Source organism: Corvus brachyrhynchos, unplaced genomic scaffold (assembly GCF_000691975.1).
Source record: "Corvus brachyrhynchos isolate BGI_N302 unplaced genomic scaffold, ASM69197v1 scaffold346, whole genome shotgun sequence".
Taxonomy (NCBI): Eukaryota; Metazoa; Chordata; class Aves; order Passeriformes; family Corvidae; genus Corvus; species Corvus brachyrhynchos.
Window position 1 is genome coordinate 435,757 of NW_008238644.1, and position 26,589 is coordinate 462,345.

Sequence of the window (26,589 nt, forward strand, 5' to 3'; positions counted from 1 at the left end):
TGTGCTTGTGTAGGTGAATATTTATTATAAAAAGCATTCACTACAGTAAAAAGGACACGTTGAAATATCCTGCACTGCACAGTCAACGTGTAAGACTGGATACAGCACTTCAGCCTCTTCAGCTGAAGTCAGGAAGGTGCTCAGCAGCTCACTGGACTCATTAACTACGTGCTGGGTAGAGTTAATGCAGAGAACGAGACACAGAAAAGCACCGTCGTGTATTGGGAACAAATGTGCAGCAACAAATGAATACTCACAGTCAGTAAAACCCACAATCACCATATAGAATCAATAGGCTCTTAAGAATGGGGCTTAACTCCCACCAGCAGAACCCAGAGCAATACAAGCACGAGTCAAAAAGCAGAGCTGCAATATTTAAGTTTCCTAAGGAGAAGAACCAGATTTTCATGAAACACAGCAAGGAAAACAATCCAGGGAAAATTTGCTGCATGCACCATTTCTAGGCCTTCCAAGAATGCCAGTGAATAATTTTCTAAAAGGAGGAATGTTATAGTAATCAAATCTTTCCAATATGAGTGTTTTTGGGGGGAGATGTGAGAAAGTTGGGAATGTGTATTTAACATGACAACACAGTTAAATTATTCATTTACAGAAAAAATGCTAGTAGGAATCTAAAAAACAAAAAGCCAAGAGGCTTTATTTCAAGAAAACCAATTAATACCATATTATTCAAAAACTTTGTCAAACAATGTCATTGCAAGTTAAGGTCCTCAAAAGGGTTTGGACAGGCAGGATCTGTTTTCTGAAGGTGCAGCTTAAACCCACGGGAGGATGCATAGGTTTAACATCACATACACATGGGCATAAACGCACACAGCTTTGCATTTTGTGTGTACACTTAGAAACAAAACACACTTCACAATGTGGAGCTATACAGACTATACAATTTACACAGCTGGGTGTCATTCCAACCCCAAATATTACCATTTGCTAGAAAACAAACTTTTTACTTTGTACAAGACCTCGACATGAGCAAGTTTTCCCCTCGCTCAGGAGGCTGAAACTGAACAATAAGCTAAACAGTCAAAAGACTTTATTTCAACTTGTACAAAAGGCATTAAAAAACCTAAAATACATGCTTTACCAAATATATTACATCATACAAGTCAGTGTGGTGTACTTGATAAATCCAGCTCAACTTCATCCACTTTTAATGGCATATTTAGTTTGAAATGTAAAACTGACTACACTGGAAAACATTTATTTTAAAATCAATTTCCAAGTGCATTACCTAAAAAAAATAAATTGCTCTAGCAAAAAAAAAATATATATATATTACTGAGTGAAATAAGGAGCTCCCATTCAGAAAAACATTTTGTGTTCTGTGTAAGCATCATGTGGCATTTCATCTGATTCTTTCAACCAGGCATCGTACTCTAGACAATGTGAGAGGCATTTTTCTGTCTGCTTGGCAGATGGATTCCTTTTTAGGATGGTTAAATTGTTGGTTGCTCAAAACAAAGTTTAATTTCACAATTGGTGATTTAGCTAGAGTGTCAAAACACATGTGGGAACTGCCAACAAGAAAATACATCACATCTATTGAAGCTCTTTTTGGCCTCATCGTGATAATATCAGACACAGAGTAAGGCATGTAGATCATAGCAATTACAAGTCACTCACAATCCTTTTGTGATGGGAAAAGCATTTCACCCTCCTCTGTGTTACCTGACACTGATTTTTTCACATGGCTTTTGTTCCACATCACACAGAGGTGTGCACTGGCGTAGCAGAATGGGAAGGAGATGAACCTCTGTCAGAGGAGGAGGAAATGGAACGCGTGGCAGCTTCCCGCTGCAAATCCTCAACCTTCTTCTGAAGCTCTGTCCGGATGGCCAGGAGCTCTTTAAGATTTTGGTGGATTGGAACCTGCCAGGTAAAGAAAGAAAAGGCTTACTTTGACTCTCATAGTGAATTATCTTTTCCCACAATGCTTCTGCTGTTGCCTTCAGTAACAAGGGATTCGACACTTGTGAATTTCAGTACATCAATATTTACGGAAAGTGTTTCTTTAGTCATTTGAAATGAAACATCGCAGGAAACTGTCCCTTTCCAATACCACAGCTGGCAGGGAACCTATTCAAAAGTGTTTGCAAATGGTTTTCATGGGATTCCAAACATACTCCAATAAATGTACCTGTATCCCACTGTCAGCTGGATGTAAAATGCCTTTCCTGGGAATGATTTCTCTGGCCTCTTGGGACAGGACTTACTTTATAAACAGAGTAGAATTCACAAAGCTGGCTCCATATGGAGCATCTTGTTACTCTTGTAACCAGGCATCTTTCCAGGAGTCTGACCCCTTCCAGTGAGAAAAGTGCAGCAGCCAAGTGAATGGTGCTTGGACCTCCCAGAGTCACACTCCAATAAACCTTTCACAGAAGTGCATTGTACCGGTTTCTGCTTCTGACAGTACCCAACGAACACCAGAGATGCACCACTCTGCATCAGAGTTCTCAGCCCTTTCATATTCATCTCAAACATTCAACTATATCATGGCCAAAGGAAGATTCAAGCCACACTGGGTTTTGCAGCTGGATTTGTTATCTCAGACAAGCAGAGAGAACCCTCCCCCTCTTCCAAATTCCACAAGGCCAAAACAGTTTTACTGTAAGTTGCTTTTAATTTATTTTATCCTGTACAAACTCTAATTGTTTATAGCTTTTGGAAAGAGCAAGATGGGAAAAGAATTTAATTGCACTGATGCAACAATCATGGGGAAATGCAGCAGTGGGAGAGCTATGGATTGCTAGATGAGTGATTTACACCCTGGGCTTCTGGAATGCCAGGCTCCAGGGAATTGCACTCACCCACTATCACTTCCTACTGCTTAGCAGTGATTGTTAAGGCTGGGATCCACACCTGAGTTTGCCATTTGCACATGGTGCTGTGTGAAGGAAACAGCAAAAACCAGAAAGGGTTTTACTTGCTATCAATGCACAACTGAGTCACAACTTAAATTTTTGTCAATTCTGGCTTTTTAAAGAACATGCATCCAAAATCCATGCACTTGATATTTTCAAAACCTAACACAGAAAAATACCATTGAATTTTTAACTTTTGTTCTAACTTAAAACAGGAAAATAGTACCAGCAGTCTTTTTAGGTCTACAATTTTTTACCCATATATTTTTTCTTGTTTGATGATTAGCCCATGAACAGAAACTTCAGTGTATTCAGAAAGTACTGCTCCTGGTACCCTGGGAGTCATCAATTCATCCCGCATGTCATCTACAGCAATTTTAAAAGCATAACTTCTGGAGTCTTCAGCAGAACAGTCTCTGCACACCACCAGCTCCCAACCACCCTGGAGCCCTGCCCTCACTGTGCAATGAATTCCCTCTCTTGCAGTTTTACCCTGCATCCACTATACAAACTCTTCAGCAAAAGTGAGGAAGTGAGGCCACAAATCTACAGATCTCCTTCCCTAATCAAACACAAAGCACACCCTCCAGAAAGCCAATCTCATTTTTCTGAGGTACACTACAGAAAGTGTATACACCTAGAAACAAGGCAAAACTGAGCCTGCTGATGAATATTGTCCAAGATGCTGTAAATACACACTGTGGAAAATTTGAATTTCAGTAAATATTGAGATTTTCTGGAACTGGCACCCCCTGTATTTATTTTTTCCCCCTCAATAAAAGATCCCTTTCCCACAGACTCCTACTTTAGATTTCTTTAGGAAGACATTTTCCTGAAACATTTAGGTCCCTAACAGAGTGATTTACCATTGGAATCATCAGTCACACAAGCCCTGTGTCATGGGAGGTCTGTACACCTGATTTCTGCACAGCTGAACCACGACTCAGCAAACCAGACCCATTTCTCTCAGCCAGATTTCACACGGGCATCAGCTGCTGGGTTCCACTGCACAGAGCTCAGACACTCTCAAAAAGCAGCTCCATACAGCCGGCTTTTGGGGAGCCCACCACAAATCCCTCCAGGATACACCACACAAAAGCCACTGCAGGACTTGGCATGCTCTGTGAAGTGCTTTATGGAGGAAAAGTGTGGCTGCACCTCTCAGTCCCTCTGCATGCCCAGAGCCCAATTCACCAGGCACATGCTCCAACTTTGACGCAAGTGCTGTTCTCCCCACAGATCCATCCTGAAGAGCAGAGCTGCCTTTAAATAAATTAACTAAATAACAACAATGACGTTTAAAAAGCCTGTGTACATTCAAGTCACACACAAAACTCTTCAACATTAAGATTGCAAAATTATGCTCTCAAAGAATTAGGAGGTGTCAGAATGAAGATTACTTCTCCAAACTCAATTCAGCCTTCCTGTACACCTGTATAAAATCATTGGTCAAATAAATATTAAAATACTAGCTTCCCCCTTGTATTCCTCATTTACTCAGTGCACAGGCTGATGCTACTTAATTAATGAGAAGTTATTCAATATTTAGTTTTCTTTGCAGTGTCTGACCCCATCTTTTATTTATTCTTCTGAATTTAAAATGCTAAAGTTTCCTTTTTTGTACTTTCATCTCATGTCAAGAAACAAATTTATTTCTGCGGCACCCTCATGAGATATGGGAGTATTAACACTCTACTTTTACAAACAAGGATCTGAAGCCAACACCTCCTAATTTTGCATACCTTGGATCTCAAACTGGTTTAACAGAGACCTTGGGAATTCTGCTGTTGGGGCATGTGGGTATCAAGCAGGACATGCACTAAATAAGGAGGACACACAGAGTGACCATTCTGCTCCCAGTGAGCTCCCTTACAACAGAGGAATCCTGTGGCAAAGGTGGGGAGAAACCTCGTTTCTCCCAGGGGACAACTCTTCCTCTGCCTGCAGCCATGTCCCCTCCAGCCTACTTTCCCAGGCTCTCTTCCATGGGTTGAACAAAAAGCAAACACCTGGGGCATTATTCACTCCCAGCTCCTATTCCCAACTAGTCACAACTCTCTCACAGACTCGGTATAAAATCCATCTCTCAGTCCTTTTATTTATTCTCAGTTCTTGAGAATCCATTGAGATTGCTGCAGCCTCAGACCTCCAAATTGGATGAATTTCTTCCAGGATATGAGCAGGACCATTTCTGAAATATAATCTCTCTTACTAAAACCTTATGTTTGCCCTAGAGATGGAACATTTATAGAAAAACAGCCACTTGCCCCAACAGAAGTCCACAAGACCAGCATTTTCATATGGGAAAACATTTTTCTTAGTCACACTCTCATGAGAAACTGAGCCTTCTTGGATGAAGTTTTACAAAACAATTCAGTTAGACACACATACCTGGGGACACAGGATACAAACCATTAGAGCCCAGCTAAGCTGTAAGCAAGTCAGAGTAGGATCTTATAGTGGGGAAAAAAAGGGTCACCTTCAAAATATTGGCCATCTTTCAATAAGGGCATGTTAGATTTAAACACTGCAAGACAGTTCCACATAAATATCATCATGCCATTTCATCTAGTAGTGTAAACACAAAGGATTTTCTGATAGGATGCCTTTCCCAGGAAAAGATTCTTTTCAACTGCCTTTAACACAGCATCATGTAGATGCACATGATATTAAACAATAAAATTCCAGAAATAGGATTCACACATTAAACTTCCAATACACACTTTAATTTCATGAAATAAAACACCAAATTCAGTCTAGAAAAATCTCAAGCGGCTCAATTTTCAAGCACCTGACAATAGCTGATTTTTTAGTAATAAAAGTTCATGTTAAAATTACATAATCATGGGGCAAGTAAAAGGTGGTATAGGCAGCTGAAGTATCACAGAAGTTCCTACAAAAAGACCTGAAAAGCAGCCTGGCATGAGGAGCCATGTTTTCCTCCAGATGTCTTCAATTCTGTTACTGTAACTGCCCTTTTTTGGAAAAAAAGCAGCAAATTGAAATGTGAAAGAATGAAAATACAGAGTGAAGGCGGGGGGGGGGAAATGCCCAAAACAAAGCCTCGACCTCAAGCTATGTGTTTCAGGGTCTTCTTTTTTAACAAAATCATTAAGAAAAACATGGAATTACGCAGTTTCCTGGAAGCCTCTTTCCATCTTAGATGGAGGAGAAGAGTAAAAAGATGAAGCATCACGAATTAAATTCTGTCATGAGAAACATTAAAATTAAACTCAGTTAGCTTCTACACTTCCTAAACACTTATTCCCAGGCAGACCTGTTGCTGTCAGTGTAGCCTCAAACCATCCTGTACAAATTTTTACAGATAACCATCTCCATTTTTGTCACTTCACCCTGTTCTATTTCATCATGAGATTCCTCTCTCAAACAAAGCCTTCTTCAGAAGGAAATGGGGCCAACAACCTTCACAATAACACCTGTAATGGCTTGCTGTGAACGAGGCTCTTCTTCACTTTGCCACTGTTTAGAATAAAAGGAAATGGAAGAGCGACAAAGTCTGTAAGGAACAAGAAGTTTGAAGATCATTTATTAAAAGATCTTGTTACCACCTTAACCCTGCAAGTGTTACTTGCACAGCACAAGTAGTGTCTCCAAGGTAAGCTTTTATTACTGTCTTGTTAAGAAATCATGTAATTGGTTTGTCTAAGATGAATTTGTTGGGAGGCTGACAGCAACTGTACTGTTTTCTACTCTCTCATTCTGCCTCTCAAATTAGGAGTGGAAGCTCAAAAGATGACTCTGGACCTATCACCCAGCTGCATTCAAGTTATTTTTGCTGCTCTAGTCCACAGATTTTCAGCAGAGTGTGCATCCTTTCCTTTGTCACACCAGTGTCCCCAGAGTGATGCTGCCAGGCAACACTCAGCTTCTACAGCTGGGTCCATCATTTCTGTCCATAACCCAGCTAAAAGCACAGACCTATTTCTGCTGCACGAGAGGAGCCTACATAGATGAAACCTAACCCAGCAGCGCATCTACAGTTTGGCTGGGCTGGAAAACTGCCTGGGCCATTGCTCTTCAGGATGTGCTATTTATTTAAACTATTACCTCAATGTGCTGAAAAACAGTAAATTTCACTTCTGTGATTTAACAAAATAATCCAGTAAAAATGAAGTAGAAACATAAAAGTGAATGTACTACATGCCTTTTAATGGATTTTGGAGGGTTAACCTCATCAAAAAATTCTGCCATGTACTATTTATAAGAAATAAAAATAGATTTCTCTAGACACATAAAATTTACTACAAACAGTTAGAAGCTGATCACTCCAAAACAAAATTGGCACTTACATCTAATATAGCTAGCAACAGAACCAAACAGCAACAAGAATTTGGAGTTTGCCAGCAGCACTAAGCAGTGGGGAAAGGGCCTGGATCCTCTGGCCTCACTCCAGGCATTAACCAAAAAGCTGGAAGAATCTACCTGCAATGCTTCAGGAAGACTTTTCAGAGGTTTTCTTTTTCCCTTGTGTGGTTTTTTTTTCTTTCCTTGCCTTTTTTTTTTTTTCCAATTGTTACTGTAATATTGACTCAGGAAGTCAGACTACATGCTGCTCCCCTACCTCATAGCCAATTTTTTCCAGCCTCTTATCCAAACCCTGTGCCCCAAGTCCTTGTATCCATCCTGAGCAACACCCTGAGCACTGAATATAAGCTTTACAGACTTCTCCCTGTTGTTGACAATTCTGGCATCCTTCTGTTTGGCTTTAAACTCTAACCAAATTTTGTATCATCACATTCAAATCCCTAGCTTTATTCCACTCCCTCTATTTCACTTAATTATCTTAAGGAACTAATTTTTTGCTCTGTAAACAAAAAAAATAAAAAGAATATTCAATTAATCAGGAAGACTTTATTTAGGGAGATTAACAGTTTTTCCTGTTTTTTCCCATTTCAACATTCCTCTAAGTTTCTAGTTCAACTTTTCTTCATCAAGCCATGATTCAACATAGGACCTGATCCCGTCCTCATACAACCTATTTATTCACCTGTAGCTACCTTCAACTTTTGCACTTCTTCCCTGTTACTTGCTTCTTCTCCCTTCCCTTCCTTATCCAGGATATTGCCAGCTGCCCTGTCTCCCCAAAGAGTTTCTCCTCTCTGGTACATGCAGTATCTTTCCCTGTAAGCCTTGACATGATTCTTACACTACTAATGACACCTGCAATATCTGAAATCCCATTCCCAAACAGTAAAAAGCAGTAAAATGCTGCAAAAATTGAGTGAGCCAAGTAACATTCTTCACTCAGGAAGAACTGATTGTAGGTTCCTGCAAATTGACCAGTTAAAATGGGTGGGGGGTTATTTTCCTGATTTAGCTTCCTTTGCTGCCTATTTCATTCAAAAGCAGGTGCTTTTCCTCCACCTTATCGATAGGGTAGCTACTGCCTATACTGAGCAGAAAAATACTTAGAACACTGCTAAAAACATTCTTTATTGCTTAAAATACCATTGATATGAAACCATTTTTTAAACTGAATTATTCACATACATCAAAAGCAGAACCTGGTGTAGCGTAATGCTGAGCACACACGACTTCACAGTTATGATGAATTATTCATGCTGGGGAAGGATTTGAGGAAAAATACTGGTTTTTTTTAAACTATGCCCACAGAGAAACTATAATTATGCTATACCATAGACATACTACATCCCATATAAAAACCATCTAGGCATAAGGCAGTTTCATTTCCTCAAAAATTCAAGCCTTCCTCTTCACAGAATTATTACAGTTCACTTTCAGTATTGATTTTCAAATTTTCATTCCCAAGGAATCCTTCAGGATCCTGAAGTGCTTTTGGATAGCAAAATTTGTCAACACAAGGATAGATACAAGAGAAATTATAATAGCTACTCACTTACAGTACCGCCAAGTCTTAATTGGATGGATATCTACTGTGTGTTACTGTACGAGCTCAAGGACAGTCATTCACATGAAAATTGTTCAACAGTGAATGCATTTTGTCTTGTTCAGTGAGCACACTTTATCTATTTTAGCAACAGGGAAGAAAGGCTGCAGAAGAAAATGGTTATTTTAAATTCATTGCTTGACGTAAGACTGTCAGTTTTCCAAAAACCTACTCTGTGCATTGGAAAGACAACAGTATCTTTCACTTGAGCTTTTTGTTTCTCTCTGTGAAGAACTGGAACTCTGACAGCGTAGTTAACAGGATACTTGTAGCAAAAGGCAATCTCAAATGACTAAGACAGCAGTTTTCAATAATAGTCAATACTTCCACACTTCTTGTAGAGGTGTGCTCCTGAGAAACTAAGCAAAAACCCCTGGCCTTCCAGAAAAGCAAGGACTAGCAAACAGAAATTATGAATCCTACCAGGTGGGAACTGGAACAACTGATAGATTTCCAGACTCAGGAAACTGCACATGCTACAAGCTGATCGTTAAAACCTACAGCCATTGCTTGTTAAAACCTACAGCCCATTTAGATTTAGACAGCTGAGACATGACAGATATTGAGTGCTTGCCCTTCCAAATGTGTTAGAAACTCTCAAAAATGAAGATTATTTGCACAGTACTAGCTTCTCCCATTCTGTGCATGTTCTGATGCTCATTACAGGATAACAATTTATTTTTCTCAGGTAACCACAGTTTCTTTTAGCATCCAGGATAAGCAGTTAGTCTCTATTTTATTCCATACTGATTGAATACTGAGACTTTTATCTGTAGATGAAAGTTATCTGTGATAAATCAGACTCTGGAAATCTTGACACTCAACTAGAGAGAAGCTACCAGGTTGTCTTGGGGTGACTTTAGGATGTGTATCCCATATCACTGCCCTATGCCCAGAAATTAATTTTTGTGCCTTTTTATGCCTTTAAACTGAGCCTGAGAGGGGGAAGGAAAAACTGAGCAAAACTTTCTCAAAGCAGTTTGCAGCTTGTTCAAGGTCACACACAGATAGCAGGTTTTTTTTCCAGCTGTGGCAGGGGAGGGAGGAGGCACCCAGCTTGCTGCTTCCCTGGTCAGCTTTTGGCCAGTTGTTCAGCTTATTTTTCTCTGGAGAGAGACTGAGAGTTGAACTTTGCTTTTCCTTCCCTGGAATTTCAGATTTGCTCCCTTTTCTACTGGACTGCTTCAATATCAGAGCACATCGGGAGGACTTTCCACCGAGCACAGAGGGCCTGGCCCTGGGCCAAGCCCCAGCTCTGATGAGACCAAAGGGAGGACTCTGACACTTCCCCAGTTTTTTTCTCCACAGCCAGAGATTTTTATTAATTAGCATTATTTTCCTTTTCTCGTGTGTTTGTTAAATAAATAGTTTTTTTTCTCTTTCACTTTCCTTTGAGGAAAATTTATTTTTTCCCGAACCTGGTGGGGGAGGGGGTGGTCTGTGACCTGCCTCCTCTCAGAGGATATATTTCTAAATTTGGCCAAACCGGTACACAGGTACTGGCCAAAACCTGCCTCATCTCACAAGAAACCCTTTATTAACTGCAGGGATGGAATCTCCTTTGCTAAGGTTAACATTCAGCCGTCCAACCCACAAGGCAGTTCCTTCTCCTGACATCTCCTGCCTTGCTCTTTCATTCAAACAGAGGGACTCAGAATCAGCAATGCCAAGCAGTTCCAGAGCCATATGATAGCTCTGTCCTGCCACAAAATGGTGGTAAATCAAATGTGTGGACTTTCAAAAATATCATAACCAATGTCAACTTGCTCAGAGAGGAACACACTAGGCAGTGAGACTGAAGGTAGAGATAAATACATGAACACTCCACATGCCAGGCAGCAAGTTATATGCAGGAAGTTACACATTATCCTGTTACATGCAGGATAAACCCTTTCAGTAATTACGTTTTCCAGTTTATTGTCAGCAATTTTCCCAGTGACACTCAGGATCTTATTTGTTGTTTTCGCTATACGATATTTTGTGTTTATTGACACTGAAGCTCAGCTAACATCTGATTGCTCAATTGTTCAACACATCAAATCCTTCTGCAATAGCAGCAAATAAAAGCAGCAACTGTAAGCTGCTTTTATTTACATACTTTACAGTTATTTCTGTATATACTGAACAAACAGCTTTACTTATTCCTACCTTTCCCTTTCACATCTTTAAGTGAGCTGCTAACCTGCCAACAGAAATTCCCTGGCTCTTCCACAGAAGTTTTGGGATTGCCTTTAGCACATGATCCCATTCCAGTAGCTGAATTGAATTTCTAGGTTATAGATGATGCTAGCCTTTTACTCTGGATGACAGTCCACACACGAAGGAAAGAATGAATTTGAAAAATTACAGGGATTTCTATGGTATTAACACTAACACTGTGGCCAAATTTACAGAACAGAGCTTGAAGAAAAATTACCAGGCGTAGAAAAATAAAAAAACCCCCACATATAATGAAAATTAAACTAAGCCCTGTCCTCCAAGGGTTAAAACATCATTTCCAAGAAAGCATAAAAAGAACTAAATATATCCTAATAGACTGTGCAAAATTTGGTGACTAAAATGCATTATTTTCCTTGCCTTGCCTCTCACAGCTTGGATTGAAAGGACCAGAACTTTTACTCATGGTCTGCACATATGAATGATAGGGTATGTTGGTTCAAAAATACTGTCCCTGCAGAGATCATATTCAAGAACATGATTGTTGTGTTCTCCCCACCTTCCAGAGTTGTCCAAAGAGATACTAATGACATCTGGCAGCCAGAACTCAAATCAGTATCAAGAAGAGGACAAAATGACTATCTAGAAAAGGGAAAAATATATATCAGCTGAAAAAATTCAAAAGCATCGTATTATCTAATGTACTCCAGACTAGTAGGGTCATCTGTAAGGCCAGGAGCACATACCCACAGAGCCCACACCTCTGCAGGAGAGAATGGAGGAGCTTCTCTTCCACATGCCACATACAAATACACATTTCTCCAACTCAAAGAAAGGGCAAATCTGAAAAAGGTCTTCTCAGTCAATGAACTCAAATAAGATAGAATTTAAATCTATCTAATTTTCTTGGGACAAGAAGTCAATAATGATGTAACACCTCCAAACTCAAACCAAAGAACGTTTTATTTCACTTAAGAATTAGAATGACCTTGTTGAAGCACAATTTAGCAACAAGAGATGTCCACATTTAACCTAGAATTTTGCAGAGTGGTCACTTCTCAGACTCCTGAGCTTTGAACCCTACGGAAAGAGGCTGCGCGTCCTGAAGTGCACAGGACCTATTGCAATACAAAATAAATGGGGCTCTTGAGGCAAATAAACACTATCAAAACCACCACCTCAGGCTTCCACAAAGCTTAGGCAGAACTGAAGATGTATCATTCTAAGCAATCTTTACAGAACATAAGAATAGTACTGAACTCTGTATGTCCTAGAGCAATGAAGAACATGCTCAGACCGTACCACACCAATAGAAGTTTGAGACAGGTATTTTAAGACAGCATACAATAATACAAAAACACATGGTTATATCAAGTTAACATTCAGTAATTTTCAAATGAAAAAAAATTTATAGGTCATATATGCTCATGTCCAATAGAAAAGGCAATGAAGTGCAGTGATCAACTTCTCTCAGTCCATTTAAAAATCAAGCTCACTAATCAAGCTGAAATGCGAAAACCTAAAATATTGCCTCCAACCAAAACCTGCCCTTCTGCTCTTGAGACTTCTCTCCCATAACACAAAATTGGTTGGAAACAGGTACCAAAGAGCCCTTCTGATTATATTAAAAGTACTATTATTCATCCTCCCTTAAATTCACCTATTGGGCTTTTTCTCCTTTTTGGTGAGCTCCTCGAAAACAATAAACATGTTCTAGTTGTCTGAAGATGTTTTTGCGGCTGATAAAACAGCAAAAGGTTGCCTTGAACTAATCATCAGAGAACTTACGTTAAATATTTAATTTTCTCTTATATTTAGTTGAAAATGAGAGTATACATTAAAAGATATTAAACAAAACCACCTTTTATCATTAGGCAGGGATGCCCATTATTTTAATAAATCCACTGATTAAGAATTTTTTTCACTGAAGATAAGTGAAGACCTGCTGGGTATCACAAGGGTCATTGTCTTTTTTTCTGTCACTGAATGGGTCTGAATGTTACTGAATTGGTTAACAGGGTGTGACAACAGACAATGCAAACAGAGAGGAAAGCAAACCTAGTATATTGTGACTGCAGAAACTATTTATTTATGTGCTTGTACAAGCTTGCGCTTTCATAAGTAGACTGGCGAATGCAATTCTGCAACAAAAAATTGTAATTTCTGCTGCTAATTTATCCAAGTAGATGTGAAACACTCCCAAATGTTGGTCATAAATATCACATAAATTCAGGCCAGAGACAAGAGGAAAGGGATGATGTATCTCCACGTGACAAAACTTACGTGGTAGAACTAAAAGTTGAAACACTTTAAAGTCCCTTGAGAAAAGCAGGTGGCAGTAAAGTCAAGGCAGTTACCAGGACCATCACATTTTGATGCCTTCAGCTGCTGATGGAGGGACCTGCTCTCAGACAGTGAATGAGTCACGTGTCAGAGTGACTGAGGAGCATCTCCCAGAGAAGCAGGCAGAGCACTCTGCGACAGAGAGGCAGTGAGCAGAGCTTTCACTGATGACAGCTCTGGTATTTCCTCATTATATCATCTCTTCCCCACCCTCCCCTCGTTTAGACCAGGACTGGCTTTCATGTGGTTCACAAAGCCTGTTCTCAGGGCCTGGAGATCTCAATCAAATAAAGTCATAAACCGACACTACTGCAGGCAGTGCAAAACCCACCCAAATGATATTCACCAAACAGGCTAAAGGAAAGATTTTATTTTGCTAAAAAGCAGCTGACAATTTCACTTGAAAAGTATATAACTTAAAATACACCATCTTTCAAAGTACAAGAGAAACAAAGCAGCTCAGAGGAAACACCTCAGTGAGAGAAACAAGCAATCCAGACTTTCCCAGGACCTTAGAAGATATTTTTCAGATACCTGGACTTCTACCAGTGTAGTGTCCTTGAAACTTACCTTGGAACACCATCTTTTACTACAGCCTCTGACTTGTGGATGTCTAATAAATCTGAAACCTGCATCTCATTCTAACTGCTAGAAGATGAAAGCAGCTTTTGAGCAATCACTTAATACAGGTAATTTATCATAATATGCTTAGGGGTACCTTGGAATGTTACCTTAATAAAGAGATGGTGTAGCACACTCAGATATATTACGGCTGTGACACAATCTGAATGTTCTTTCTTCAGACTTCTAAGCATGAGAGCATATGGAACATTTGTCTGATGAGATTTAGAGATTTATCTGAATAGCAGACATTACTTATAAGAACAAATACTGGATGAATCAAGGAGCATGTATGGGGAGTGTTTAATCTTTAGTATGCCAGCTTAAAACTATAAAAGTCAATTGATAAGCATCCACGCGATGCTTCATTTGGAGAGCCTGCAAAATGAGTTGGTATAGTCCAGTTCTTTCAGAAACTGCTGCTATATTTTACGTCAGTGTTGGTAAAGGGCAAAACATGATCAAAAACAAAGGTACACAAAACTACGAGAAGGTTAAGGCAATAAAAGTATTAAAAAGTGTTACGAAGTATTATAGAAGTGTTATTAAAGTAATCTTCTGACAAAAAAAGACCGTGAATCTTTACAAACCAATACAGTGATACTATAACTCCCTAGTCTGCGGGTGACTTTAAGGAAAACATCCTTTTTCCAAGTTTGAACACATCCTGCATCATCTTCAAGACAAACACCCTTTCCCCTGACAGCTGAAATACGTGCAACAGATGAGCACTTTTGAATTAAAGGCTGCATTTGACACTAGGAAAAATAGTAATTTCTCTTAATCTCTGTGACCTTCACCAAAGCACTGAAGACATGTGAAAGCTCTTACCTGAGGCCGCATCCTCGGGTTCCACCTGACGTAGTAGTTCACCCAGAGTTCCAAATGGTTCAGACTGGCAACAGGATACAGCACATGGTTTTCATAGTTTACATAGAAGGGATTTGTGAACTCCTCTAACTGGCTGTTTATGTAGGACCACAGAGATACAGTCTTTGTGCTCACCTCCTGATTGAAAAAAAAAAGTTAAAATAATTAATGACATGGACTGCAAAATCTTAATCTATGATGTTAGTATCTACGTGTCACTAATTCTGTCTGTGAAATTTACCTTATCTGCTAGAAAATTACATGCAGTCTGAGAACACTTCTGATAGCTGATCATTAAACAGCCTTAAAAATTTAGCAAAACATCTGAACACTTGTTTTGGTCCAAGGCTAATGGAAAAAGGAGATTTAGGCATATTATTTTCAGAGACACTAAGGTCTAGTTGAGCAAAAGCAACTTGTACTGCTCATAATTTACAGCAATATATACAGCTACTTAAATACGTGGTTACACACTGACCAACTAAACTAAAAAAATTAGCTTTAACAAGAATATCAGTAAAGAGATAGGGAGTTTGGAAGATCCAAAATAGCGTCTGTGAAAAATAATTATTCAATTTTCCCACTCACACTATTTGCTCCTAACAAATAATTGATATTATGCTTTGAATTGACTATTTGTACCTTTACTTGCACTTCTGAAAGTTGCATTACTCTAAATTTAATCAGCATAATAATGATTAGATCAAAGACTGGAAATCTGAACTTACATCAGATTCATCTTGCAATTTTAAACTCCTTCAGTCTTGTAAAGCATGTGTTTCTACTACCGCTGTGTCTTAAATTGCATTTCTTTATTGAGAATTGCATCTGACTATTTATTTATGAAAGAAAGCTGTCTGGAAACCCTGCATTTGCTGAGAACATGTTATTCAGCTCCATCTTGTGGTATTTACATGCAACTTTTCCCCTACAGAAGTAGTAGAGACAAACCAAAAAAAAAAAAAAAAAAAAAAGCAAAACTAAATATCACAAGGAATTGTAACTTGCTCTAAAAATATGAGGTAGTAAAAACAACAAAGCCAAAAGTAAGCAAAAGTGTACTTGGAATATTAACGAACTTTAATTTTTTTTTTTTCACAAACACATATTTCATTGAGTCCTAACTTCATTCATTTAGTTAATTTAAATTTCTGTAGTCCTCAACCACAAGTTCCATCCAGTTATATCCCATAGTAACCTGCCAAGTCATCCATAGGCGCTCCTCTGGAAATAGTAATAGAAATGCTAATATAATTTGATAATTAGTATTATTTAAAATTTTGTATTTTGGCTAAAAACATATACAAGAGGACTTACTAAAACCCCCAACCCCCCAAACAGATGACAACTAAAGACACCTAAGTACCACCTCACATAACAGCAGGGCACTCAGTATATATTTCTCATACCATGAAATGTAATGTCTGCATTGTTTTTTAAGACTATGTGACAAAAGTATCCAAAAACACAGCTCAAGTGTTCTTAGGTCATTTTCTAAGCATTTTCATATAAAATCAGAAAACCAAGAATCTGCATTATACAAATTATTTACCTCTTTTAATCTCTCTTTTTCACAGTTGCATAAGAAAGTCCCAAAGAGACAGCTGTAAAGGTGATCCAGAATGGTGATCAGAAATAGCTCGTTGAATTCAAAGGCTGCAGGAAACTGATATTAAAAAAAAATTGTAAAATTACTGTGAATTTTGTTTTAAGCAGAGTAGAAAGGAAGAAAGTCAGACATAGGAAATAACCAAATAATTCAGGTAAGATTTTTTTTCCTATTTAGGGATTATTTTCAGGAAAACTCAGCAATTTCAGTAACTCCCACTTCAATAATGCATTTCACCTACGTACTTCTTTACCAATACTTCTCAGAGCTATACTTTGCATTCATTATCCAAGTATACCAGAATACAAACATTAGCTGATGTGAAACTGGTGATACAAAGCAATCCATTTTAAGAAGCTCTAACAGTATTTTGCTCTACCCTGAACCCTCTTAAACATACGCTTTATATCTTATTACAGGACAAGAAAACATTTGGGGGAAAAAAAAAAGAAAAAATAAGATAATGGCATTTAAGAGTTTTATTTCCTATTTCAACATGCAAGGAATTCAATAATAAAGACTACTGCACATACATTGTGCTTAACATATATAAAAAAATTTTTCTTTCACTTTCTACTCAACGAAGTTACTTTTCTCCATTACACCCCCTGAGTTTACCATCAGCTATATACAATAAGCCTTTAATCCCTCTTCTTCTGTATGGGAAAGTCAATCCTGTACATCTGAAATGAAAGAACTGTTATTCCCCTGAGGACCATTAGGTATTTTGTTCACAAGCAGAGGTTACCTGATATATTCTAAGAAAATCAGTCAGAAATCTGAAAATGTTTCTCCTAATCTGTAGTGCTCTAAAAATCCATAAAGGAAGAAGTACTGCAAACTCCAAGGGCTGCTGCCCATTCAGATGGAAAAAGTCCTTCTTCAGTCAAATACCACAGTAGAACTACATATGGCAACTGCTTGATGTGTCAAAATAACTTTGTGTTCAGTATGACAAGGGTAGCAAATACAGACATGGAATGATAGACATTTAGAAGAATAAAAAATTGAGAAGACTTAAGGAAGCATTTCTCTCATTAACAATAAAGAGCATGTTATAAGAGAATAATATTCAGGACAAATGAAACAAACTTTGTGCACTCCCTCTGAAAGCATACATATTCACAGGAGTCTAAACTGCAAAGTTTTAGATTTATAAGGCAGAATTTCCTGTTATGTGGAGAAATCTTAAGTGAGTATTTCACATATGTAGAAGGCGGAGGACTGGCTTCTGCTTTGTGCCACTAAAGAACACTGAATACTTTGGCGTATTCAAGAGCTACTTAAAATAAAGATGACTCCTACAGTTAGGAGGAGTAACACAGCAATTGGGACTGTGGGTGAACTAGCTGATCCAGAAATTCCTCTTCAGTGTCAGCTGTGATTTATGAAGGGCAAATGTTTATTCATGTTGAAAGTAAAGAGCTGAATAACACACAATGGGTGTGCTTGTATTAAATCCAGAAAGATCTAAGTTTTAAACAATGTTCTATAAAAAGAATATTGAGCTAAGTCAAACATTGTAAAAACATTCTCTTTCCAAGACTTCTCAAGTTAATACATACCAACTTTTGACTGAAAATTTTGAGTAAGGAGATTATCAGCATCATGAAACAGAAAATGAATGGGAACCTTCTTATTACTCTGCTACAGACTGTGCACTGTTCACCAGCACAGTGTGCTCACACTGGGGCTTCTCTCACAAATCAAGGGCTGTTTTCAGCCTTCTCACCATTTCTTTTCATAAGGCATAGAGGAAATTAAGATTATCAAAATCTCTTTTTCTGTCATGTTCCTAAGTTAGTACTTTTGAACTTCCTTCTCTCTAGGAAATCGTGCCAAAACTTAATTACAAAACAATGATGTTAAAAACACAGCTATTACTTTAAGGAAGTATGAACAGAACTTGACAAGCAGGTATGCTGAACCAAGTCAGGGGAAAATTCAGTGGGTCTCTGACCTCAGCCTGCTGTGTCCAGCTCAAAGCAGCAACCAGATACAGAGAGCAAAAATAATTTGCAAAGCATCAAAATGATATTTGGAAAAAACTTTGAAGACAAAGCATCTCCTAAAGGGACTCTCTTTAACTGAAAGCATTTAATGAGCCTTGTCACATCAGGGTTGTGTGTTGTGACAGGTCCATACTAATCAGAAGGATGCTGACATGGCCACTATTCTAATCTAGTGAAGCATATTCAAAATTCCATACATCAGTGGTTGCACTCCAACTAGTTTATTAATAAGTGATAGCACTTCATTGAAACCCTGTCTTTGGATACAACAGTTGTACTGTTGGAGCTGATGTATCAAGACTGTAAAGCTTCTATTACTGCTGCTGAAAAATCACTGACCTAAAAATGCCTTCCTCTGTAGTTCCCAGCCTATTAGCGTCTGCTTGAAAATTCAGGTGGAAAAATTCCCCAAATGAAAATATACTTCTTGTCAAATCCACTAATTGTGAGAAAACACATGGGTCATTAAAATCTCCCACTTGTTGCTGCTGGAGTTGTTGGGGGTTTTTTAAAGCAGCATTTAAAAAAAGAAATTATCTTGTTTAAGTCTGATGATGACAAGTGGCATGTGATTCAGAGACATTCAAAATACACTTGCTTTTTAATCAATGAACTCGTTCTGTACTACAGTAACATTTAACATTGAAGCACTTGGCACAAACAACTGTGCAATGGACAATAATGGTTTACTGAACCCTAGACAGAGGAACAGTGCACTGCTGAATGCAGTGAAAAATGCACCTCCAGCAACAGCTGACACCAAGTAACAAACAGGATGAAACTTTCAGCTGACTTTAAACAGACCTTCCTCCTGTGAGGGTTCTGTGCATGAAAGGTAGGAAGTTAAACTGCAGTGCTACATGCAAATTTTACAGTTCTGTTTCATTTTCACCAGGCATCAGTATTTCATCAGCTCACATGTGGTCTTTCCAATTTGACATCTGCTACTCAGTATCACCAGAATTTACTAAAAGAGGAGGGAAATCAGTTCACCGTATGTTTTTTATTAAAATCTGATGTCAATGTACTTCTCTCAAGTTCTCTGTTATTATATTTGTGTGTCATGAAGACCATAAACCCAAGGGAAAATATTAGGCTGTGAAGGACTAAATTTCATTGCCTGAAGCTATCTGGAAATTTGTATCTTAGTGGGAAGTTAAGAGATTCTCTCACTGTTTTAAGGTGACTATTTTAAGAATATAACTCTTAAGACCCCAAAAGAGCCTATTTGCTTGCTTTTAGCCCATGTCCAAACCAGAGCCCTTACACCCTCCTGAGGTCATTAACACTCATTTGAGCTTTGGAACATTTCACATATGTTTACCATGAACTGTAAGGCACAGAACTATCAGTGTTTTATGAGCAAGTGATCTGCGCAACGGTAAAAGGGAATCCTGTTTTTCAAAGGTCTGTGTCAATATAATCACAGTCTCCACATCTATCCTCTAAGCGTTCAAGTCAACTGAAAAATAGAAATAAGTGGGCAAGAACTGTTCAAGAACAACTTTTTCTATTTTTTTTCCTGTGCAACATTAATGATTTTTCAATATCAGTGCTGTTCACGAATTTCAGAACAATTTCTGGATCCAGGTTTTGAATGTGGTATTGGCAAAATGTTTCATAGATTCCCCCTCTGCCCTCATCCCTTTCTGTTTTTTAAACTAGAGGGAACTAAACTGTTTATAGCAAGAAATAGGAGGCAGCAAGGGAGATCACAAAAATAGAAGAGGCTGCTCTCAGTTAAGGATCTCCCCAGAGGACTTTTGTTCCTACCAGGTGTTTAGAACTGCTTCTCTTTGCTATTGTTATTAGCTTTCCTCTGAAAGAGGGACAGATTTTTTCATTTATTTTCTCCAGCCATACTAAATAGCATGTTAATGTTGAAATATAGATACACAGAAAGAGAAAGTCTACAAGACCCCCTGGACAAGGGCCCAGTACAACAGCAGGGAACTTTCGTAAAGCACCAAAGATGACTGTTTTGAATACAAGTTTTGGCAACTATGATGTAAGTTTTTAAGAACCATGCTCAGAACAAGGTAAGAGATCTGGGAGTGCTAGGATCATATGGAACCAAACTGTTATCCTCCTCCCTTCAAAACAAATCACATACTAGACAGACTTCAGTTTAACAGCTTTTACCATAAAAGCACAGATCAAGGAGGAAAAAAAAGGAAAGAAGAAAAAAGAAAAGAGAGAGGGGAAAGAAGAAAAAAAAAAAAAAAAAAAAAAGGAGTCAAGCACCAAGAACTGCTAAATCACTTGGAAATAAAGCCTTCATGTGGACAACCTATTTCAATTACCCCATTAAAGAATTGCAATATAAAAGCTCAGAAAAACCTTGAGGTTTTGCTCATGGAGGCACAAATAAGGAAAATGAAGACTAACTCCATTCAATAATTTAACATTTCAGAACAAAAATGAGAAGATGAATATTTTGGTACTTATTGATCACTAATTTTAAAGATCTCCCCTGAGCTAGAGCTAAGAGCAGTGATGGAAGTAAGAAAACTTATCAGAGAATAGGCTTGTTTGGTATAAATGCTGTCCTGTATACATAAAGATAAAAATGTTAACATCTGAGACATATATAAAAGAACTTTCTACTAACCTCAGCTCACAATCAGCCCAGATTTTTGCTGTTTCTTAAGGGCAATATAAATCCACATGAACATCTACTCCACCAGTGAACATGCAACACAAATCATTTATCTCATCAATAACTCTTATTTATGTAAACAGCAAACCCTTTGTAAGCCTATTTTAAACAAATAAAAAACTGCAGGTATTTTGGTTTCAAGACAAAATCTCTAGCTCCTTGTACCTCACTTTGAGTCGAAGTTTCCCTCTGTGTGCACAGTGCAGCAACAGAGCAACTAACTCCAGGTAAACAAGCTACTGCTCTGTAAAGGAATGTGTTCTCCTACACAAATTATGTTTCCAAGTCAAAGACTGATACCTCATAGAAATACACTCTTCAGCATCTTACCTGCTTTGTCATTTGCCAAACACAATCAATGAACTGAAGGAAAATGGGAGATCTGTCAGCATCCGCATGATCATCATCTCCATGTCCCACTCGCTGGAAGTCAGAGCACACTGCATTTCAGTCTGGTGTGTCTGCAGTACCATCCCAACACTGCGAAGCTCAGGAACTCTTAAATATGTTCCAGTAGTGAACAAGACAAGCAAGTCTTCCATAATGTTAACTTGCACTTTTCAACTACTAAAAATGCATCCCAATATTCACTTATGGACATGCCTTCACTTTTGAGCAGAGCTGGAAAGCTCTTCCAGTTGTTTCCCCATCTTCTACTGCACAGCCACTGATTTCTACCAGTGAGTGAAACTGGTAGGAATTTATTTAAGACTGAACTGGAAAAATGGTTATTCCATCTCCACCTGTCATAACTACATGCCATTTCTACTAAACCATCTTAAGAGTCAGAGCCCACAGAATGTCATAACAATTTATTCTAATTCCCCATTAGCCCATGTGTTAAATAAACACTTCAACCTTAAATCAGAGTAATAATTCCAGCCATTTTACACTTTAGTACCTTAATTGTTTTTCTTGGTTCTCCATTCATAAGCTCCGTAACATAAGTTACAATCCCTCATTCTCATAAAAAAGCCACATGACTTTTTCTCTCCACTGCATTCAAACCATTTCATTTTTATTTACTTTATATTATATGCCACATAGAGGTTTCCTGTTAAAAATGAACAGGTCACAATTCTCTGACACACTCAGACCATTAAAAGCACACCAGAGACAATAACTAAAATGCAGCAGAGTACTGTGAGAAAATGTCCTATTCAAAGTAAAAGCCCTGAAGGTGACAAACTGCACACTAAATTTTCCAGCTTACCATTGCAAATCGATGTCCAAAACTTATCCATTCTTTCTCTACAAGAACTTCAAAGCCCTTGATGGTTCTGTAATAGCTGTCCAGCATAAGCATGGCCAGTGCAGTGAGCTGTGCAGTTCGATCCCAGCCATCACTGCAGTGCACCACTACAGAGGTTTTACCAGATTCAATTTTATCTGCAATTCGTACTGCTCCAGCAAGAAGCATCTTAAACAAAAATGAAGAAACAAGAGTATTAAATACTATCCAAAACTCTACAAAAAAAAAAAAGTTCTAATTTTATACTTTTAAAGTCATTACGTTCTAAAATTTCAGATTAATTACATAATCATCCTGATGAGAATGCTTTAAATGAGAGGTTTCCAAATGGTGGTCTGTATATTCCTAGAGGTACAAAAACTGCGTGCACTCTGTTGTCCAGGACGGAGTTCTTACCAGCTCTCCATTATCAGCAGCACATAACAAATGAACCTGGGAATCCCTTCTCTAAATTAATTGATATTCTGATGTATTATGATGAAAAGACACAAATACTGTAATCTATTCCAAAGGCTGAAAGTTTGAGGTTTTCAAAGCTCATTTCACATTAATCAATCACTCTTTCTTGCTCCATTTTCAGTTCAACTGAAACTACCGAGTTCAGAGAAAGGGACAAATCATCCAGCTAATCTATATCAAAACACAACCCAAACAAACCCAGAAAACCCTGGCTGGGAGCCTGTTCTGATTTGTTGGTGCATGCAGTATACACTGCATTCAGCTTCTGAGCTGACCATCAATAGCCTGGATTTGGGAGCAATGCAGGAGAGGACAGGACAGAGATGGCACAGGACTGAGATCACCTGTGTGAACTTGCTACTCTTGTCCCCACTCAAAACCACACCTATTTTGTTCCCTAATGCCACCCTCTAGCTTTTTAGAAACTTAAATAAACTCTCTCCTGTGAAGACTTGTCTCTAACATGACCTCTCATGGCACTGAAAAATATGTGGGGGAAAAAAACAACCACTAGAAATGGGACCACAGAAGAATTCCTATTCTGCATTCCAACATCAGAAAATGTAATCTTGCAAAATATTTGCACTTTTCACTTCCCAGGCATGTAAAAACATCTTCTGGGAAGTAGGAAAGCGAGCATCTGCTGGAGAAGCTGTGCACAAGACCAGTCTTCAAACCTCTTCCAAGAACCATGTTTTAGAGACAATTTCCATTGATTCTATCTTTCATTGAGCATATCTTTTATGGTAGAATTGAAGGATGCCAGGGTGGAAATATCAAGAAATAATACAAAAGTGCCTATGAGAGAGCCGAGTTCGTGGTCTGAACTAGTTAATTGCCAATTATTTCAGTTAGAAATCTCTACTGCACTAAATAGAAAAACAGTTTGGTCTTCAATAAAAGCAGAAAACGAATTTATTTATTATTTAACATACAGGTACGCAATAGCTTGCTCTAAAGAGAACACAGATGCCTCTGAAGGAAAACGGCTGGGAATAACAGAACAGGTACAGGAAATGAGCAGAGAATGGGAGACAGAAAACACATTTACTATTAATTCAGCAAGTATCTGTGGAGTATGTGAAGCACTTTATTCCACTTTGGACAACAGCCTTTAGAAAACAGCTTCCTCTACAAATTTATTACTCTTTACAGATGTTCCAAAACTTAGTAACCATCACAGTATTTCAGTTAGGGCTCTTCATGAATAACTGGCTTTGGATTGGCTTAAAAAACAAGAACTGAAAAACAGTTAATAGTGCAAGTTCTACGCTCAGACAGAAGATATCCTGGGTGTGCAATAAGCACCAAGTGACCCACGTTGCTACTCCTACCTTCATACACAGAGAGTTACTGGTGCCTTCACAGACACTCCTGGACCATCTCTGAAGCGCTGTGGGTGCCAGGGGTTGGAAGGCGAGTTTCCAGTAATGCATTGCATTAAACTGGGACACAGCCACACTGGTCTGAGCCCAGAAATCAGCAGATGTGTTAAGAGTAAAGCTGTAGATTGTTAATGCTATTACAAGCCAAGTCAAAAGGCAAGGAATTCTTGGAAAAAATCTCAGAAAGTTACTATCAACACAGTAACACAATAATGGCAGCTTTTAAGAAATCAGCCTGCAGTTTCTGCTGTCAGTACCATTAATGTGAAGCAGCATGTAAGGGACAGATTAATGAATAATGTCACACATGTGTCAACTCTTTAAAATAATTTAAATGAAATTTCCAATTGCTGTGCTATTGTTGCCTGTCTGACAGTGGTATCAAAGTTCACTCCTGACACTGCCTAATCCAATAACCTCACCAGAGTCAGCAGCAATGAAAGGTGACCATGGGCACACAATAGACTACTGTATTTAATGCCAGGGTGGTAAGAAAAGTTTCCAGATACTAAGATTCCCAAAGCTGTTTCAAATAGTTCAAATTCAAGAAAAGAAGAAAATTAAACTGTTCCCAAAATATCATTAAATATGACTCTTAATTTCATGTTTGCTCCCTCTACTGGCTCTGCTGCAGTTGTCAGCTGGCACTGCTGAACAGACAGTCAAACTAATCAACGACCCCAAACATGTTTTGCATGACATTTGAGCCAGCTGCTAATAAAACAAATTACACTCCATCCACATTAATCATAAACAGCGGATTGAATGTGGTAATGAAATAATCTACTCTAAAATAATTTCAAAGGTTAGTGAAACTGACTGTAAAACTGAGTGTGGTAGTGACTTATTTTAATATTATGTTAAATAGGGCAGATGATAACCTGATAGATCACTGACTACAAACAGCCCATGAAAATGTAGGTGCCCATCACAAGAACAGTAACATTGCACTGAAGGAGGGAAGGATGAGAAGGACTGCAGAATTCACAGTCAAGCCCTTTTGGCAGTGGCTCAAATATAATCTGAAGTTCCCAGGGCATTCTTCCAAACAAGAGGGATAACCCTAGACTGCTCACTAACATTCCTTCCCAAGAAAATAAAACAGTGTCCAGCAGTAAATACGATACTGTGCTATTGGGAATTAACTCACTGTCTGCCAGTACCTAAAACTGGACATACAAAGTTATTATGGAATGCTTAAAATGCTGTGTTCTAAGTGACTATTTAAAAATAAAACTTTTTCACAAGATTATCCTGATTAAAGCAACATGCTTGAGTTTCAACATTTTTTTGGCAATATTTTCTGAAGTGCAAGTTAAAAATATGGTTTAAAAAAGTAACTGATTTTTCACATCAAAAACATTTTACCCTTATATATTCCAGCCAATGTGTAGAGTCCACGTTTGACAGCCACCGAGTCTCATCAATAGTAGGATAAACTATTTCTTTAAGTTTCCGCAGGGATTCTCTCATTACATGTATATTGTGAATCTCCAGAAAGACCAGCTCTGCATTTGGGTAGGCACTTTCACTTTCATATCCTCCACCTTTAGCCTGTCATTCAAAAGGCAAAAAACAGACAATGAGAAGAACACGTATAGGACTTCAGGGACAGAGAGAATTATTTTGCTCAAGCTTCAGCATTTTCTGAGAGAACGGATTATTTTAGCCCTAATAAAAACATATTTTTGGCTTTTGTTTTTCTAAAAAAACTAGAGGGTGTTTTTTTAGGTGAAAGAAATTCTAATTGAACAGGCTACATTTGATAATCCATCCATACACCTTCCCCTTATTACTGATGAAAGCTTTGATCTTCTGTGAGCTTTACTGCATGATTTCTCAGCTATATCTTCATGCTGCCTTTGATTCCTGCCAGCCTTTCCAAAATGCTACAAGCAACTTACCTTCCTTCCCCTGCCCTCTTTAGGGACCCTTTCTTATCTCTTTTCAACATCAGGTTCTCCATATCCTGGTATCTGGCTCAAGCTTCAGCCTTGTAATAAGGCTGATGAACTAATGCTAGTTATGATACCAACCTACCTTGTTTGTATCTGCAACACTATTCTGCCTGGCATCAAAGATGATAAGTTTATGTGACTGAGCATTGGCATCCATTATTGTCTGCAAATATTTTTCATCTTCTTTGCAACGCTTATCATTTGGGCCAACTGATGGCTGGCTGCATCGTGTTATTGTTGCTTGGCTCTCAGGATGAATCCAGGATAACACCTGGAATAAGAGAATACTATTTAATTTACTATACTACTATAAAAGCAGCAGGCCAGAGAACAACTAGACAATCACATGCCTATTTGGCATTATTTCCTGGCAAATCAACAAATGCAAGTTTAAGGACAGGCCGATGCAAAAGCATATTGACAGCACACTAGCACTGACTGCTCATCCCA

The 26,589-nt window shown here is 38.4% G+C and overlaps 1 protein-coding gene across 6 annotated transcripts in view; it reads right to left on the reverse strand.

Moving 5' to 3' along the window:
* The window catches only part of MTMR1 (myotubularin related protein 1), a 36,737-nt gene continuing 10,148 nt past the window's right edge, over positions 1 to 26,589 (reverse strand). For all 6 annotated transcript variants that reach the window (XM_008636154.2, XM_008636152.2, XM_017737534.1 and 3 more), the window contains 7 exons: positions 26,222 to 26,410; positions 25,550 to 25,735; positions 22,299 to 22,505; positions 21,416 to 21,508; positions 16,358 to 16,471; positions 14,767 to 14,943; positions 1 to 1,890 (listed from right to left, as the gene is read on the reverse strand). In XM_008636154.2, the coding sequence (XP_008634376.1) occupies positions 1,726 to 1,890; positions 14,767 to 14,943; positions 16,358 to 16,471; positions 21,416 to 21,508; positions 22,299 to 22,505; positions 25,550 to 25,735; positions 26,222 to 26,410 (1,131 nt within the window). In that variant the 3' untranslated portion in view covers positions 1 to 1,725. The remainder of the gene's footprint in view (positions 1,891 to 14,766; positions 14,944 to 16,357; positions 16,472 to 21,415; positions 21,509 to 22,298; positions 22,506 to 25,549; positions 25,736 to 26,221; positions 26,411 to 26,589) is intronic.